Source organism: Macrobrachium nipponense, chromosome 44, assembly GCF_015104395.2.
Source record: "Macrobrachium nipponense isolate FS-2020 chromosome 44, ASM1510439v2, whole genome shotgun sequence".
Taxonomy (NCBI): domain Eukaryota; kingdom Metazoa; phylum Arthropoda; class Malacostraca; order Decapoda; family Palaemonidae; genus Macrobrachium; species Macrobrachium nipponense.
This window is the reverse complement of record NC_087221.1, coordinates 40647480-40666355: the sequence shown is the minus strand read 5'-3', so window position 1 is coordinate 40666355 and position 18876 is coordinate 40647480. Positions and strand designations below refer to the sequence as shown.

Below are 18876 nucleotides of genomic sequence, written 5' to 3'. Positions count from 1 at the left end.
AAGAACAATGAGAAAAACTTCTAAAGAATCAGAGAAAAACTCTAAAGAATCAGTAGCAGCTTAATAAGACCAATGTCGTTGCATGGACACGCGAGATGTCGACGCCTTGGACACAGGAGTCTAGAACGGGAACTGGTTTGTTTGAAGTGGAAAGTGGTATACCCGGATTTTTTTTAATGACACACGTCAATGTTGTGATTTTATTTTGTTTAAATTATACTGCTTCGAGTGCGGTAGTGATGGAACGGGTACTGGGTTAATCTAGTTAGCGGTGATTCAATTTTGAATGCCTAGGGAATGATAATACTGGCAGAAGTGGTAATAGGCAGATTTTAATGTCGGGGTTGAAGTAAAATGGTTGAAGTAAAATGTCTTTTGCATGATATTGATGGAATGGGCATGCGCAGATCGCCTTTGAGTTTTTTTTTTTTTTCAATTGTTTTCCCTCAAGAGTTGACGTTTATGATTTTAGATGCACAATTTTGGAGGCTCGTTAGTTATCTTCTGTGTATATGCCTGGCATCGTGTTTTGTGAAGTTGTGTAAATGAAAAGAAAATTAATGTTCAAAGCGTTTTCTCATCCACGTACACATATACGTTCATGGATTCGCATTTACCAGTATTTACCACACGCACGCGGCATAACCTAAGTTAAGGTTGAATGTAAATATGTTAATATGAAAACTTCGAATTTTCTCACCTTCACCTGGGACAGGTGGGTTCACAGTTGCTTGGGATATTTTATGGCCTCCGCCTATACCTGTAGGAACAGAGATAAGCATCAGAAAACGTTCAGTCGGCCTAGTTCCTCAACCATGTTAGTCTTATGACCACCGCCTATACCTGTAAGAATAGAAGTCAGCTTAGTTCTTCAGCATTGTTAGCCTTATGACCACCATCTGCACCTGTAGGAATAGGAGTCAGTTTATGATAGGAATGGGAATCGGCTTTTAGTAGGCATAGGAGTCAGCTTAGTTCCTCAACAATGTTAGTCTCATGACCACCGTCTATACCTGTAGGGATGGGAACCATTTTATGGTAGGAATGGGAATCAGCTGAGCTCTTCAACATTGTAGGAATAGGAAAGAAAATAGTGCGTCAGGTTGATGGAGAATACTTTTTTAAAACTATAAAATTGTGTCAGATCAGTGGAGAATATTTCTATATGACTATAAAATTGTGTCAGATCAGCGGAGAATATTTTTTCATAACTAAAATTGTGTCAGATCAGTGGAGAATATTTTTTATAACTAAAATTGTGTCAGATCAGTGGATAATATTTTTTATAACTAAAATTGTGTCAGATCAGTGGATAATATTTTTTATAACTAAAATTGTGTCAGATCAGTGGAGAATATTTTTTATAACTAAAATTGTGTCAGATCAGTGGAGAATATTTTTTATAACTAAAATTGTGTCAGATCAGTGGAGAATATCCTTATTTAAGTACAAAATTGCGTGTCAGTTGCCATCCAAGATCAGTCAGTTAATAGCAGAGAGGATATGCTCAAGTGTGTGTGTGTGTGTGTGTGTGTTTTTATACAAAAAGCACAACTTATGTATCCTGACAAGTACTCTGAGAACATCAAGAATGGTTTCAGTTGTCTGCTCAATTTTTGGCTACTGTCTTTCAACGGTGATTCATTTTATACTTTTTTTTTAATGGTCGACTTGGGTTTTGCTATATTCTTCATTACCAAGGTGCTTTTAAACGTTTAGGAAAAACACTCATACTTATGGCCAATGTTTTTTTTAATGTAAAAAAGCACTTACTTATGCCCAATGCTTTTTTAAATGCATAAGAAAAAAATAACTCATGCTTGTGGCGAATGCTTTTTTTAAGCGTATAGGAAAAACACTCATACCTATAGCCAATGTTTTTTTTTTAAATGTAAAAAAGCACATACTTATGCCTAATACTTTTTTGAATGCATATGAAAAATAACTCATACTCTCGGCGAATGTTTTTATAGACGTATAGGTAAAACACTGATACCTATGGGTAATGTTTTTTAAACTCATAAAAAACACCCATACTTATGGCCATTGTTAAAAACACTCACACTTATGGCCAATGCTTATTTAATCGTAAAAAAGAAAAGAAAAAAAGGGCACGCTCATACTTACGAGGTCCTGGAGTAGGCGGCCAGGAAGCGCTTGCAGACAGGAGCAGGATCCCCACCAAGACAGCCACTAGGAAGGTGGCTACACCCATGGCGACCCTGTTGAATTCTAAACACTTAATAAACGCCATTATTAAATGAATTTAACAAGATCCCAAATGCACTTAATTGCATTTTTCCGTTTAAACAATTTTCTCGGTGTGATTCGGATCCCACAATAAGCTGTAGGTCCCGTTGCTAAGTAACCAATTAGTTCATAGCTACGTAAAAATCTCTAATCCTTCCGGTCAGCCCAGCTGTCAATCAGCTCTGTGGTCTGGTAAAACTGAGATATACATTTTTCCGTTAAACTATAGTTCTGGTGATTTTTTTAAACTTAAAAGGTTCAGTTTTTAAGTACATGTGATGTATGTTCATGGTAAGTCAATCAGCCACGAGTCCCAGTCCAGTGATTTAAGTTCAGGCTTGCATCTGCATTTGTTTACCCCGTAAATGTTATTTCACAACAAAACATTATACACGCTCTACGCCGTTCATCACAAAACGCATTTTTTCCCCTAGGCCTAGTTTATCCAACACCTTCACCGGCACTATTATAGGCAGTCTAGGCTGCTTTCTCTGACACTCTCTCACGCTCACTCTCTAAGTTCAGGCTTTTACGATGCATCAGCATTTGTTTACTCCGTAAACGCTATTTTACCATAAAAACCACTATTTACGCTCTACGTCGTTCATCACAAAACGCATGTTTTCCTAGGCCTAGTTCACCCAACAACAATTTCACCGGCACTAATATAGGCAGTCTAGGCAGCTTTCTCTCGCAGTCACTCTCTCTCTCTCACTCTCAAAGTTCAGGTTTGCATGATGCATCTGCATTTGTTTACTCCGTAAATGTTATTTCACAATAAAACAAAAACATTATGCACACTCTGCGCCGTTCACCGAACAACAACTTCACCGCCACTAGTACTCTAGTCTAGGCAGCCCAAGCTGCTTTCTCTGGCAGTCACTCTCTCACTCTCACTCTCAACAACCGTTAACTCTCAGGTCGTTCCTCCCTGGCTCCTCCCGGCCCTCACGCTGCTGTTGTTAATGAAGGAGTCGGTTTCTGGGACACGGCATCAACCCCGTCAGGGACTTAATCATTCAATAAGTAACTGAGCTCGACACACGGCATCATATAACTCCTGGGAGTGTGGTTCTCTCTCTCTCTCTTCTTCCTCCCAGGGGTCTTCTCTCCTCTCTCCGTCCTCTCGTCTCTCTCTCTCTCTTTCGACTCTACGTATACTTTATCTTGTCTTGGAGTTGAAGCTTTATATCAATAATATGTGATATAATTACTCTGTATTTAGACTGACCATGGATACATACATATAATATATATATATATATATATATATATATATATATATATATATATATATATGATATATATATATATATATATATATATATATATATACCGTACTTATATGTATATGTATGTATGCGTGTGTGTGTAGCACACCCCTTTCTGTGTTGGGTATTACTTGAACCGCATAAATTCTCTCCTTCAGACAAACGAATGACAATAGAGGCAATTGTAGCCATCTCGAACATACTCCTCATTGCATACAAGCAGAGAAAGCCATTTGTAAAAGAAAAAAAAAGTCAAGATAAGTCTTCTTAAATATTTAAATCTTGACATCAGAAATGGTATCCAACATTTTCGTCTACATATTTTCAAACTATCGTTATTTTCAATCCGGATAAAAACGGGAAATAGGAGAAATTAGAAATAGATGAGTGATTTAAATTAGCCACATATCGGCCGGACAGTGCGCATGTGTATGTTTATACAAATTTGTCCATATTTTATGAGAATATATGATAGTGTACATGCACATTCTCTGGCGAAAGTTGCAGCCACGTATTTGGCTAATAATGTTCGCAGTGCTAACACCAGATTAGCAAACCCCCTCTCTCTCATACACTGTATTTGATGTCGCAGAAGACATTCGTAATCAGGGGAAAAAAAGAAAAAAAAAAGGCAAAACTTACCCTCCATGCATTAACTTCAAGATTTAGTATATGTTAAACTCGAGAACTTTCTCTCATGAGCTGCACATTTATCAGCTATAGTTCCACGCCAGATTAGGTCTAATCAGTGACTCAGCCAGGATTGAGAGAAAGCCATCTTGTCTTGTATTTGTGTATAGTGTGGGTCTTTCAAAGGCCAAGGGGGATATTTTATTATGGTACACAATTTGTAGATGATGGTGCATTAAAGTCACAATACGTTAGGCCTATCTCTTGGTATGCCTTTTTTTTTAACCCTCTTCCACCTTGTTACCAGCGAAATAGGATGAAGGTAGTATATAAGTTATGTATGGTGGATTTCAAATAAATTTTGTGGAAGGCATGCATGAGCTGGGTATTACCATAAAAAAAACAACATTGTGGTATTATGGGCTTTATGTGAAAGTACTAAAATTGCTCTTCACCCACCATTTTCCCAGATGTTTTTAGGGATAAAGTAGCTTTAATTCGCCACTAATATTATTTTTAGTAAATGACTGTGAACTCAGATAATTTGAAAGTAAAAGACTAGTTCGTGTTTAGAACTGCTGATAGATCGAGGATTAATATTTCTTGAGGGTCATTATCTTTATATTATTGACAGTCTTTTGTTTATGTTTTTACATTTTTATTATATTTAATTTTTTTATTTCATTAAGTAATGTCCATGTCAATAAGCATTGAACCCATTTTCAAAATGTTTACAGTAAGTACGGTCAACATCACAACGACATATTTTAACATAACTTGCCGGGTTTAAAAAAGTCAGGAAAAAGTCATCGGTAAAAAAGTCACAATAAAAAATGTCACGGGAAAAAAGTCACAAGAAAAAAATGTCACGGGAAAAAAGTCACAAGAAAAAATGTCACGGGAAAAAAGTCGCAGAATGAAAGTCACAGGTAAAAAAAAAGTCTCAGGTAAAAAACTCAAGAGAAAAAATGTCACAGAATAAAAGTCACAGGTAAAAAGTCACAGGAAAAAGTCACGGGTAAAAAAAGTCGTAAAAAAGTGCCACGGGGAAAAAAAGTCACAATAAAAGTGTTTTAGTACAAGCCGGTTGGGATGACCAGATTCATTCTTATTTTAAGAAACTGACAAATACTAAAATTTTTGGGGCCAAAATTCCGTTTCCTTAGACCAGCACCAAAATCACTTTGAGAAGGAACCTGAATTGGTTGTTTAAAGAAAAAAACAAGTTTGCCTAGGACCTTGTTTAGATTTTTTAGAGGAAAAGTCAGTTTAACCCATTAACCATGCCAGAAACCATGGTATACCTCAGCTGGTTTTGTCTGGACTTGCAGCATGGTAGACCATAGTTCAAGCCCAGGCAAAACACGACCTTATCGTCCCCATGAGCAAGGGATGGTTCTCCCTGGTTCTAGGTTTGGTGCAGAGGATCTTGGTGCTGATTGTAATTGTAAATATATTCGTTCTCCAGGACATGTGTGCCGCCAGTTCCCGAGGACTTATTCGACCACCCCCCGTTTTTTTTTAAAGAAAATCAGTTTCTCAAGAACTTTTTTAAAAGACAAGCTTTTTAAGAAGGACCCTGATTCGATTTTTTTAAACGAAAATCAGTTTGTGAAGAACACCTATATTTGAAACTGAAGGGAAAACTGATTTTCCAAGGACCCATATATATATATATATATATAGTATATATATAATATATATATATATATGGGTCCTTGGAAAATCAGTTTTCCCTTCAGTTTCAATATAGGTGTTCTTCACAAACTGATTTTCGTTAAAAAAATCGAATATATATATATATATATATATATATATATATATATATATATATATTAATTAATTTAATTAATATGGAAGAGCCCCAGAACGTTTACTTTAGGAGAAACCTGTTCTCTAAGGACCCTGATTCACTTTTAATAAACTGTTTCCCAGGAACAGCCTAATTAGTTTGTCATGGACCCTGATTACACTGGTGAAGGGAAGCCAATTTCTCTGGGACCTTGACTCAGTCTTTAGGGAAAGTCAGTTTGTCAAAAGACTGATTCGAGATTGTTTTTTTATTTTTTTATAGAAGATTAGTTTTCCAAAGTCCCTGATTTGAATTGTACGATGGAAGACCATTTTTTCAGGCGAGTTCTATTCTCGGGGATTCCACTGATGCGTGAGAGATGTGTATTTCTGGTGACAGAAGCTCACTCGACGTGGTTCGGAAGTCACGTAAAGCCGTTGGTCTCGTTGCTGAATAACCACTGGTTCTGTGCAACGTAAAAACACCATACAAACAAACAAACAAACATCTCTTTCTTCTTATCACTTGTAAAGCTCAATGGTATCAGCGAAGCCGTTATTTTATTAAAGTTTCTCAGACACGAAAAGTTCACTGAGGACATTGGCGTTTGTACGCTATTGATTTTGCTGACTTCGCAAAAATTACTCTTATCACTTTATCTCTGGCTACCTCGTCATTCTTAGTGTGAACTTCAGGGTAGTTTTGATCCAGAAGCGAATTTTTCTCATCAGTATCCTCACATAGATAAGATGATAACATCTACGTCTTTTAACCCCCGTCCCTTTCCTTCCTTTTACTGTACCTCCGTTCATATTATCTTTCTGCCCATCTCACTTTGCACTCTCTCCGAACAATTGGTTCATCGTGCAACTGACAGGTTTTCCTCCTGTTACGCCTGTCAAACCTTTTGACTGTCAAATTCAGTTTTAGCGCTGAATGACGTCATAGATCCCAGCGCTTGGCCTTTGGCTCAAATCCTATTCTTCAATTTATTTCCACTTTCTTTTTTTTTTCATGTTATGAAAGTCTCCTCTTATTTATCGAAAAAATGTAGGTGCTTTTTTCTTAGGTGCCGTGGACCTTCTATTCGTCCTATATTAAACTTTATTTTGCTTCCTCGCTTTTATTGAATTTCGTATACGCATAAAAATATCGTAATAATGATAAAATGTCAAAACGTCACATCTCAGTAGGTTCCGCAATTTTTTTAAAAAATGAAATTGACGTCATAATAACGGCTGACATATAGTATCACTCGCCATTCGAACAATGCTTTCATAATGTGCTTGCCGTGTCGTGCAGTCCCCAAGCAAACGCTTATAAGAAATATAATAATTCCTTTATTAAAATAACGCACATCGCTCGGCCAGTCAGCTATTTTTTCCACTTTAGTAGATTCACATCACCCGTGCATATGATGTCTAGGCCAGTCCCTTACGGCGCTCCTGATAGGCTGTTGATAAGCCAATCACAGGTCTGGAAACTCTCGGTCTCTCTCGAGAATTCACATAGGCAGGATGTGTGTTCCACCTCTCCTGAGGAGTACTTTGAAAGACGTACCCTCAGGAGAGGTGGAACATACATCCTGCCTATGTGAACTCTCGAGAGAGACTGAGAGTTTCCAGCCCTGTGATTGGCTTATCAGCAGCCTATCAGGAGCGTCGTAAGGGATTGGCCTAGACACTAGATGCACGGGTGATGTGAATCTAGTATAGCTATCATACATTTGGTTCATAATTAAAGCACTTTTATTTTTTATGAAAGACTCGTCACCCACCTCGTAAGTACTAGATGCTTCCAGAAGCTTTCCAACCACATATGTACTACAAAGGATTCTGGAGGATTGCATAGTATGCCTCTTACTGTATGTGTGTCTGGTTTAACGAGAGTTAAGAAAATTTTTACCTAAAAGGTTCTCCTAGTCAAGCGAGAGAGAGAGAGAGTTTGTTTGTTAGCATCTCATGACATGTGGTATTATACAGTGCTATATATATATATATATATATATATATATATATATATATATATATATATATATATATATATATATATGTGTGTGTGTGTGTGTGTGTGTGTGTGTGTGTCTCCATGTCTGAGCATATTATTGTAAACTTGAAAATGACATCTGATACAATCATTGCTCCTATTTGCATTTCGCCAGTGTCTGGAAAATGTTGCACCATGTTTCTGGTGGTAGCATACTCTGTAAATCAGCCCCACAATGCAAGGACAGCTTATCCAATAACGTCAGTTATTAACATCCATCACCTCCAGTTAAACATTGATCGGCCTTACCTTTTCAGAAGTTAGTCTTTCTCCTTTGGGAAGTTCTGCGAAGTTAGTGGGATGACGTTACTCGGCCGTCTCTCTTCCTTGTTATCTGTTGGCTTCCTATCGTAGTACTGGGAATGTTACCGTGCTTCGACGGTACGACCATGTGGTGGTCCCGGCGAGGAACTCTTAGACCCAGTTGTTACATATTACATATTTAACACGCTAGGCTGACCTTGAAAAGTACGGGAAGCCCTTCCTTCCTTCTGTTTATGTAAAGTCGCATCGTTTCAGGTTTCCATCCTTTTGTTGCAGATGGTCTGTCGATTTAAGCGACGTATTTCGATGCAATTAAGGGACGTCGTGAGGAAATGCGTTGCTATCTAGTACTAGAGTCCCGTCCCGCAGCACCATCCTCTCTCTCTCTCTCTCTCTCTCTCTCTCTCTCTCTCTCTCTCTCTCTCTCTCTCTCTCTCTCCTTATTCTTAAGCAGACGAGATTAACATCTCGCATTTTCCGTTATGGAGATAAAGGGGTTGAATATCCTCGCCACATGAGATGTAATTCCCTTATCAGATCCTCTGTCCTTCGCCTCTATGCCAAAGTTTCTACTGCTAACCTGACGTAACCAGGGAGGCGAGTTGGCCGACCTTGATTTTCTCCAAGTTCGCATGATAATGTGCACTAGGACTTACGTATGAGAGAGAGAGAGAGAGAGAGAGAGAGAGAGAGAGAGAGAGAGAGAGAGAGAGAGAGAGAGTCATTGCAGACTATAGATGGATCATTGTATTTTTGACACTTTTTCCATAATAGAGTGGAATACCGGCAACCCCACCGCACTTTTGAATAAGGATTTGTCGAATGAAGCATTGACGGATGAAGATAGACCAATAATACGGATGAAGATGATGGCATTGCAGCCTTGTCAGTCTCGCCAAAAATCACGAATCGTAGAAAATGGAATCCACTTCTTGTTTACTAATTAAGCAAACTCGGACGTCCACTAAGCTGAAACTTTAATAGTGGAGGAGGAAAGATATGAAAGATACACTTGTGTAATCGACATATCACACTGAAACGAAATGTATGCGGTTTCTGGTTCTGGTATGGTCTATGTATGAGGATTCTGTTCCTGGTATGCTCTATGTATGAGGAGCCTGTTCCTGGTATGTTCTATGTATGAGGATTCTGTTCCTGGTATGTTCTATGTATGAGGATTCTGTTCCTGGTGTGCTCTATGTATGAGGATTCTGTTCCTGGTATGCTCTATGTATGAGCATTCTGTTCCTGGTATGCTCTATGTATGAGGATTCTGTTCCTGGTATGCTCTATGTATGAGGATTCTGTTCCTGGTATGCTCTATATAATGAGCATTGCTGTTCCATGGTATGCTCTAGTTATGTATGAGGATTCTAGTTCTGGTTGTCTATATATGAGGTTCTGTTCCTGTATGCTCTATATGAGATTCTGTTCCTGGTATGTTCATATATGAGGATTCTGTTCCTGGTATGTTTATATGAGATTCTGTTCCTGTATCTCTATATGAGGATTCTGTTCCTGGTATGTTCTATGTATGAGGATTCTGTTCCTGGTATGTTCCATGTATGAGGATTCTTCTGGTATTGCTATATGGAGGTGTTCCTGGATGTCCATTATGAGGATTCTGTTCCTGGTATGCTCTATATATGAGGATTCTGTTCCTGGTAGTTCCTATGTATGATGATTCTGTTCCTGGTATGTCTATGTAGAGGATTCTGTTCCTGGTATGCTCTAATATATGGAATCTGTTCCTGGTATTCTATGTATGAGGATTCTGTTCCTGGTATCCCTTCTAGTATGAGGTCTGTTCCTGGTATGTTCTATGTATGATGAGTCTGTTCCTGAGTATGACTCTATATATGAGGATTCTGTCCTGGTATGTTCTATGTATGAGGATTCATGTTCCTGGTATGTTCCCATGTATGAGGATTCTGTTCTGGTATGCTCTATATGAGGAATTCTGTTCCTGGTATGTTCTATGTATGAGGATTGTTCCTGGTAATTCCTATGGTATGGAGGATTCTGTTCCTTGGTATGTTATGTATGAGGATTCTGTTCCTGGTATGTTCTATATATGAGGATTCTGTTCCTGGTATCTTGAGTATGAGGATTCTGTTCCTGGCATGTTTTTCATATATATGAGGATTCTGTTGCCTGGTGGGGGGGGGGGGGTATGTTCTATGTATGAGGATTCTGTTCCTGGTATGCTCTATATATAAGGATGAGGATTCTTTTCCTGTGGTATGCTCTATACATGAGGATCCTCTGTTCCATGGTATGTTTCCCCCCCTTCCATGTATGAGGATTCTGTTCCTGGTATGTTCTAATGTATGAGGAATTCTGATTCCTGGCATGGTTCTATATAATGAGGATTCGTTCCTGTATGTTCTATTTGTAGGATTCTGTTCCTGGTATGCTCTATATATGAGGATTCTGTTCCTGGTATGCTCTATACATGAGGATTCTGTTCCTGGTATGTTCTATGTATGAGGATTCTGTTCCTGGTATGCTCTATGTATGAGGATTCTTTTCCTGGTATGTTCTATATTTGAGGATTCTGTTCCTGGTATACTCTATATCTTTTGAGGTTTCCCTGTTCTGTAGCGCTATTACATGAGGAATTCTGTTATGTACTTCCTATGTATGAGGATTTGTTCCGGTATGCTCCTATACATGATGGATTCGGTTCCTGGTATACTTTTAGTATGAGGATTCTGTTCCTGGATGCTTCCCATGTAGGGATTTCTATTCTGGTATACATGAGGATTTCTGTTGCCTGGTTATGTTCTTTACGTATGAGGATTCTGTTCCTGGTATCTTTATTGATGAGGATTCTTCCTGGTATGTTCTATGTTTGAGGATTCTGTTCCTAGTATGTTCTATGTATGAGGATTCTGTTCCTGGTATGTTCTATGTTTGAGGATTCTGTTCCTGGTATGCTCTATGTATGAGGATTCTGTTCCTGGTATGCTCCATGTATGAGGATTCTGTTCCTGTTATGTTCTATGTTTGAGGATTCTGTTCCTGGTATACTCCATATATGAGGATTCTGTTCCTGGTATGTTCTATGTATGAGGATTCTGTTCCTGGTATACTCCATGTATGAGGATTCTGTTCCTGGTATGTTCTATGTATGAGGAGTCTGTTCCTGGTATACTCCATGTATGAGGATTCTGTTAACAGTATGCTCTATGTATGAGGAATTCTGTTCCTGGTATGCTCCATGTACGAGGATTCTGTTCTTCTGGTAGTTCTATGTAAGGATTCTGTTCCCTGGTATGCTTTTCTATGATGAGGATTCCGGGTCTGGTTATGTTCCTTATGGATGAGGATTCGGTTCCACAGTATGTAAGATGAGGATTCTGTGCTGGTAGTTTATGGAATGGAGGATTCGGTTCCAGGTAGTTCTATGTTATGAGGATTCTGGTTCCTGGTATGTTCCTTCTACGTATGGAGGATTCTGTTCTGGTACTGCTTTTCTATATATGAGGATTCTTTTACTGGTTATGTTTCAGGATGGAGGATAATGTTCTGGATGTTCTATGTTTGAGGATTCTGTTCCCAGTATGGCTTCTATGTATGAGGATTCTGCCTTCCTCGTATGTCTATGAATGGAGGATTCGGCGTTCCCAGTATTTCTATGTTGAGGATTCTGTTCCTGGTAGCTATATATATGAGGATCTTTCCCGGTATGTTTCTATATTTGAGGATTTGTCTCCTGGATTGTTCAGTTTGAGGATTCGTTCGGTATGCTCTATGTATGAGGATTCTGTTCTGGTATGTTCTATGAATGGAGGATTCGGTTCCCAGTATGGTCTGATGTATGAGGATCTGTTCCTGGTGGCTCCATGTATGAGGATCTGTCCTGGTATGCGCAATGTATGAGGTCTGTTCCTGCGTATGCTCCATGTATGGAGGATTCTGTTTCCTGGTTATGTTTCAATGTATGAGGATTCTGTTTCCTGGTATGTTCTATGTATGAGGATTCTGTATCATGGTAGCTCGATGTAGAGGATTCTATCCTGGTATGCTATATGTATGAGGATTCAGTTCCTGGTATGCTACATGTTATGAGGATTCTTATTCCTGGTAGTTCTCTGTATGGGATTATGCTATGATGTTATGTATGAGGATTCTGTTCATGGTATCTCTATGTATGAGGATTCTATGCTGGTATGTTCTAGTATGAGATTCTATTCTGGTATGTTCTAGTATGATGGATTCTTATTCCTGGTATGTTCTTTGTATGAGGATTCTGTTCCTGGTATGCTCTATGATGAGGATTCGTTCCTGGTAGTTCTATGTATGAGGATTCTATTCCTGGTCTGTTCTATGTATGAGATTCTATTCCTGGTATGCTCTATGTATGAGATTCTATTCCTGGTGATGTTCTATGTATGAGATTCGTTCCTGGTATGCTCTATTATGAGGATTCTGTTCTGTATGTCCTAGTATGAGGATTTATGTTCCTGGTATACTCTATGTATGAGGATTCTATTCCTGGTATTGTTCTATGTATGAGGTTCTGGTTCCTGGTAGTTTCTAGTACGAGGGGATTCCTGTTCCGGTTGTTCTATGATGAGGATTCCTGTTCCTGGTATGCTCTACGTATGAGGATCTGTTCCTGGTATGTTCATGTAGGAGGATTCTGTTTCATCCCGTAAGTTCTCTGTATGAGGATTCTATTCCTGGTATGTTCTATTATGAGGATTCGTTCCTTGGTATGCTCTATTGTAGAGGATTCTGTTCCTGGTATGTTCACTGTATGAGGATCTGTTCCTGTAGCTCTATGTATGAGGATTCGGCTTTCCTGGTATGTATATGTAGAGGGACTCTGTTCCGGTATGTTCTATGTATGAGGATTCTATTATTGGTGTTCTAGTAGTGAGGATTATGTTACTGGTATGTTCTATGTATGAGGATTCTGTCCTGGTATGTTCTATGTTGAGGATTCTGTTCCTGGTGATGCTATATGTATGAGGATTCTGTCTGATATGCTATGTAGAGGATTCTGTTCCTGGTATGCTCTATTTATGAGGATTTCTGTTCTGGTATGATCTATGTATGAGGATTCGTTCCCTGTATATGATCTATGTATGAGATTCTGTTCCTGGTATGCCTATGTATGAGGATTCAGTTCCTGGTATTATCTGATGAGGATTCTGTTCCTGGTATGCTCTATACATGAGGATTCTGTTCCTGGTATACTTTATGTATGAGGATTCTGTTCCTGGTATGCTCCATGTATGAGGATTCTATTCCTGGTATATACATGAGGATTCTGTTCCTGTTATGTTCTATGTATGAGGATTCTGTTCCTGGTATGCTTTATGTATGAGGATTCTGTTCCTGGTATGTTCTATGTTTGAGGATTCTGTTCCTAGTATGTTCTGTGTATGAGGATTCTGTTCCTGGTATGTTCTATGTTTGAGGATTCTGTTCCTGGTATGCTCTATGTATGAGGATTCTGTTCCTGTTAATCTCCATATATTAGGATTCTGTTCCTGTTATGTTCTATGGGTTTGAGGATTCTGTTCCTGGTATACTTCCATAATTATGAGGATTCTGTTCCTGGTATGTTGCCTATGTATGAGTGGGATTCTGTTTCCTTGGTATACTGCCATGTGTGAGGGATTCTGTTCCTGGTTGTTCTATGTTGAGGGAGTCTGTTCCTGGTATACTCCATGTATGAGGATTCTGTTCCCAGTAGAGAAATTTATTTCTGGTGATAGAAGTTCATTTCTCGATATAGTGTGGTTCGGATCCCACAATAAGCTGTAGGTCCCGTTGCTAGGTAACCAATTGGTTCCTAGCGACGTAAAAATATCTAATCCTTCGGGCCAGCCCTAGGAGAGCTGTTAATCAGCTCAGTGGTCTGGTAAAACTAAGATATACTTAACTTTTGTTCCCAGTATGCTCTATGTATGAGGATTCTGTTCCTGGTATGCTCCATGTACGAGGATTCTGTTCCTGGTATGTTCTATGTTTCAGGATTCTGTTCCTGGTATGCTCTATGTATGAGGATTCTGTTCCTGGTATGTTCTATGAATGAGGATTCGGTTCCCAGTATGTTCTATGTATGAGGATTCTGTTCCTGGTATGTTCTATGAATGAGGATTCGGTTCCCAGTATGTTCTATGTATGAGGATTCTGTTCCTGGTATGTTCTATGTATGAGGATTCTGTTCCTGGTATGCTCTATATATGAGGATTCTTTTCCTGGTATGTTCTATATTTGAGGATTCTGTTCCTGGTATGTTCTATGTTTGAGGATTCTGTTCCTGGTATGCTCTATGTATGAGGATTCTGTTCCTGGTATGTTCTATGAATGAGGATTCGGTTCCCAGTATGTTCTATGTATGAGGATTCTGTTCCTGGTATGCTCCATGTATGAGGATTCTGTTCCTGGTATGCTCCATGTATGAGGATTCTGTTCCTGGTATGCTCCATGTATGAGGATTCTGTTCCTGGTATGTTCTATGTATGAGGATTCTGTTCCTGGTATGTTCTATGTATTAGGATTCTGTTCCTGGTATGCTCTATGTATGAGGATTCTGTTCCTGGTATGCTCTATGTATGAGGATTCAGTTCCTGGTATGCTCCATGTATGAGGATTCTATTCCTGGTATGTTTTCTGTATGAGGATTCTGTTCCTGGTATGTTCTATGTATGAGGATTCTGTTCCTGGTATACTCTATGTATGAGGATTCTATTGCTGGTATGTTCTATGTATGAGGATTCTATTCCTGGTATGTTCTATGTATGAGGATTCTATTCCTGGTATGTTCTATGTATGAGGATTCTGTTCCTGGTATGCTCTATGTATGAGGATTCTGTTCCTGGTATGTTCTATGTATGAGGATTCTGTTCCTGGTATGTTCTATGTATGAGGATTCATTACCTGGTATGCTCTATGTATGAGGATTCTATTCCTGGTATGTTCTATGTATGAGGATTCTGTTCCTGGTATGCTCTATGTATGAGGATTCTGTTCCTGGTATGTCCTATGTATGAGGATTATGTTCCTGGTATACTCTATGTATGAGGATTCTATTCCTGGTATGTTCTATGTATGAGGATTCTGTTCCTGGTATGTTCTATGTATGAGGATTCTGTTCCTGGTATGTTCTATGTATGAGGATTCTGTTCCTGGTAAGTTCTATGTATGAGGATTCTTATCGGTAGGTTCTATGTATGAGGATTCTGTTCCTGGTATGCTCTATGTATGAGGATTCTGTTCCTGGTATGTTCTATGTATGAGGATTCTGTTCCTGGTATGCTCTATGTATGAGGATTCTGTTCCTGGTATGTTCTATGTATGAGGATTCTGTTCCTGGTATGTGTTTTATGTATGAGGGATTCTATTCCTTCTTGGTATGTTCTAGGTCATGTATGAGGATTCTGTTCCTGGTATGTTCTATGTATGAGGATTCTGTTCTGGTATGTTCTATGTATGAGGATTCCTTTGTTTCCTGGTATGCTCTATGTATGAGGATTTCTGTCCTCGGTATGCTCTATGTATGAGGATTCTGTTTCCTGGTTATGCTCTATGTATGAGGATTCTCCGGTTACTGGTATGATCTATGTATGAGGATTCATGTTCCTGGTATGATCCTATGTATGAGGATTCTGTTACTGGTATGCTCTATGTATGATGGATTCTGTATCCTGGTGTTCTATATTGAGGATTCCTGTTCCTGGCTATGGACTATATATGAGGATTCTGTTCCTGGTATGCTCTATGTATGAGGATTCTTTTCCTGGTATGTTCTATATTTGAGGATTCTGTTCCTGGTATACTCTATATATGAGGATTCTGTTCCTGGTATGCTCTATACATGAGGATTCTGTTCCTGGTATGTTCTATGTATGAGGGATTTGTTTTCCTGGTATTGCTCTATACAGAGGAGATTTTGTTCCTGGGTACTTTAGTATGGAGGATTCTGTTCCTGGTATGCTCCATGTATGAAGATTCTATTCCTGGTACATACATGAGGATTCTGTTCCTGTTATGTTCTACGTATGAGGATTCTGTTCCTGGTATGCTTTATGTATGAGGATTCTGTTCCTGGTATGTTCTATGTTTGAGGATTCTGTTCCTAGTATGTTCTATGTATGAGGATTCTGTTCCTGGTATGTTCTATGTTTGAGGATTCTGTTCCTGGTATGCTCTATGTATGAGGATTCTGTTCCTGGTATGCTCCATGTATGAGGATTCTGTTCCTGGTATGTTCTATGTTTGAGGATTCTGTTCCTGGTATACTCCATGTATGAGGATTCTGTTCCTGGTATGTTCTATGTATGAGGATTCTGTTCCTGGTATACTCCATGTATGAGGATTCTGTTCCTGGTATGTTCTATGTATGAGGATTATGTTCCTGGTATACTCCATGTATGAGGATTCTGTTCCCAGTATGCTCTATGTATGAGGATTCTGTTCCTGGTATGCTCCATGTACGAAGATTCTGTTCCTGGTATGTTCTATGTTTGAGGATTCTGTTCCTGGTATGCTCTATGTATGAGGATTCTGTTCCTGGTATGTTCTATGAATGAGGATTCGGTTCCCAGTATGTTCTATGTATGAGGAAACATTCTGATTCCTCCTATAGGTGTTCTATGATGAGGATTCGGTTCCCAGTATGTTCTATGTATGAGGATTCTGTTCCTGGTATGTTCTATGTATGAGGATTCTGTTCCTGGTATGCTCTATATATGAGGATTCTTTTCCTGGTATGTTCTATATTTGAGGATTCTGTTCCTGGTATATTCTATGTTTGAGGATTCTGTTCCTGGTATGCTCTATGTTCCCTGAGTATTCTGTCTGGTTTATAGTTTTATTGAATGAGGTATTCGGTTCCCAAGTATGTTTCTATGTATGAGGAGTCTGATCTTTCTGGGTTCCATGCTCCATGTATGCGATTTACTGTTCCTGGTAGCTCCCATGTTATGAGGATTCTGCTTCCTGGTTATGTTCTATGGTATGAGGATTCTGTTCTATGGTATGTTCTATGTATGAGGATTCTGTTCCTGGTATGCTCTATGTATGAAGATTCTGTTCCTGGTATGCTCTATGTATGAGCATTCTGTTCCTGGTATGCTCCATGTATGAGGATTCTATTCCTGGTATGTTCTCTGTATGAGGATTCTGTTCCTGGTATGTTCTATGTATGAGGATTCTGTTCTTGGTATGTTCTATGTATGAGGATTCTGTTCCTGGTATGTTCTATGTATGAGGATTCTGTTCCTGGTATACTCTATGTATGAGGATTCTGTTCCTGGTATGTTCTATGTATGAGGATTCTGTTCCTGGTATGCTCTATGTATGAGGATTCTATTCCTGGTTATGTTCTATGATAATGAGGATTATGTTCAGGGTATGTTATATGTATGAGGATTCTGTTCCTAGGTATGCTTCTATGTATGAGGATTCTGTTACCTGGTATGTTCTATGTATGGGATTCTGTTCATGGTATGCTTCATGTAGGAGTTCCTGGTACTGGTCTGTGTATGTATGAGGGATTCTGTTCCTGGTTATTGGTTCTTATTGTAATGGAGGATTTCTATTCCGATGGAGGGTAGTTCTATGTATGAGGATTCTGTTTCCTTGGTAGTTCTATGTATGAGGAGTTCTATCCTGGTATGATTCTAGTATGATGGATTCTGTTAACTGGTATGATCTATGTATGAGGAGTCTGTTCCTGGTAAGCTCTATGTATGAGGATTCTGTTCTGTATAGCTTCTATGTATGAGGATTCTGTTTCCTAGCATCCTGGCATGCTCTATGTAAGAGGATTCTTTTCTGGTATGCTCTATGTATGAGGAGTCTGTTCCTGGCCATTCTATTATGAGGATTTCTGTTCCTGCTCTATGTATGAGGAGTCTGTTCCTGGTATGCTCTATGTATGAGGATTCTGTTCCTGGCATGCTCTATGTATGAGCATTCTGTTCCTGGTATGCTCTATGTATGAGGATTCTGTTCCTGGCATGCTCTATGTATGAGGATTCTGTTCCTGGTATATTCTATGTATGAGGATTCTGTTCCCGGTATACTCTTTGTAATAGGATTCTGTTCCCGGTATTCCCGGTATACTCTATTAAAGACCCAAGACCCAGGATGTACTTCCTGACTATCTTCGGGATTAGTTCTGGTAAATCTTGCCAAGAAGCTGGACTCTGAAGATTATCATGGGAACTGTATTACGTCTGGATCGCTGCAAATTCCCGAGATGTAAGATGGTACTGCAACAGCTCCAAACAGCGGCCCCCCCCCCCCACCCCCCCCCCCCACCCTTTTTTTTTTACCATACCGCTATGGTAAGTTACGTCTACGTCAGCAAGAATTTGGGTGAAGGAAACAAATTGAGATAAGTTTCAAGATAACTCCCCCACCCTGCCCCTCTTATTTATACCATTATCCTGGGTCACTGACGTGGAGGGTATATTGAATTTGGGTGTGGGAAGCAAATTGAGATTATTTTCAAGAAAATCTGATGGTTAGTTTCTGAGAAATGACGTCCCGCTCTTTTCACGGAAAGGTCCCGGTATACTAGGTTACTTCTCGTTAATACGCGTTGGGATCCTGATTTTGGTGGTGATAGTATGAACGACGCCGTGAACTTCGTAT

General features: G+C 39.1%; 1 protein-coding gene across 2 annotated transcripts in view; it reads right to left on the bottom strand.

Annotated features, from left to right (window-relative positions):
- The window catches only part of LOC135204213 (alkaline phosphatase-like), a 24049-nt gene extending 15453 nt beyond the window's left edge, over positions 1–8596 (bottom strand). The window contains exons 1-3 of one of the 2 annotated variants that reach the window (XM_064234316.1): positions 8239–8596; positions 2128–2222; positions 701–760 (exon numbers count right to left, since the gene is read on the bottom strand). In XM_064234316.1, the coding sequence (XP_064090386.1) occupies positions 701–760; positions 2128–2215 (148 nt within the window). In that variant the 5' untranslated portion in view covers positions 2216–2222; positions 8239–8596. Of the gene's footprint in view, positions 1–700; positions 761–2127; positions 2223–3202; positions 3226–8238 lie in introns of those variants that run through there. The other variant, XM_064234317.1, reaches the window with a different exon arrangement.
- Between the last annotated feature and the right edge of the window lie 10280 nt (positions 8597–18876).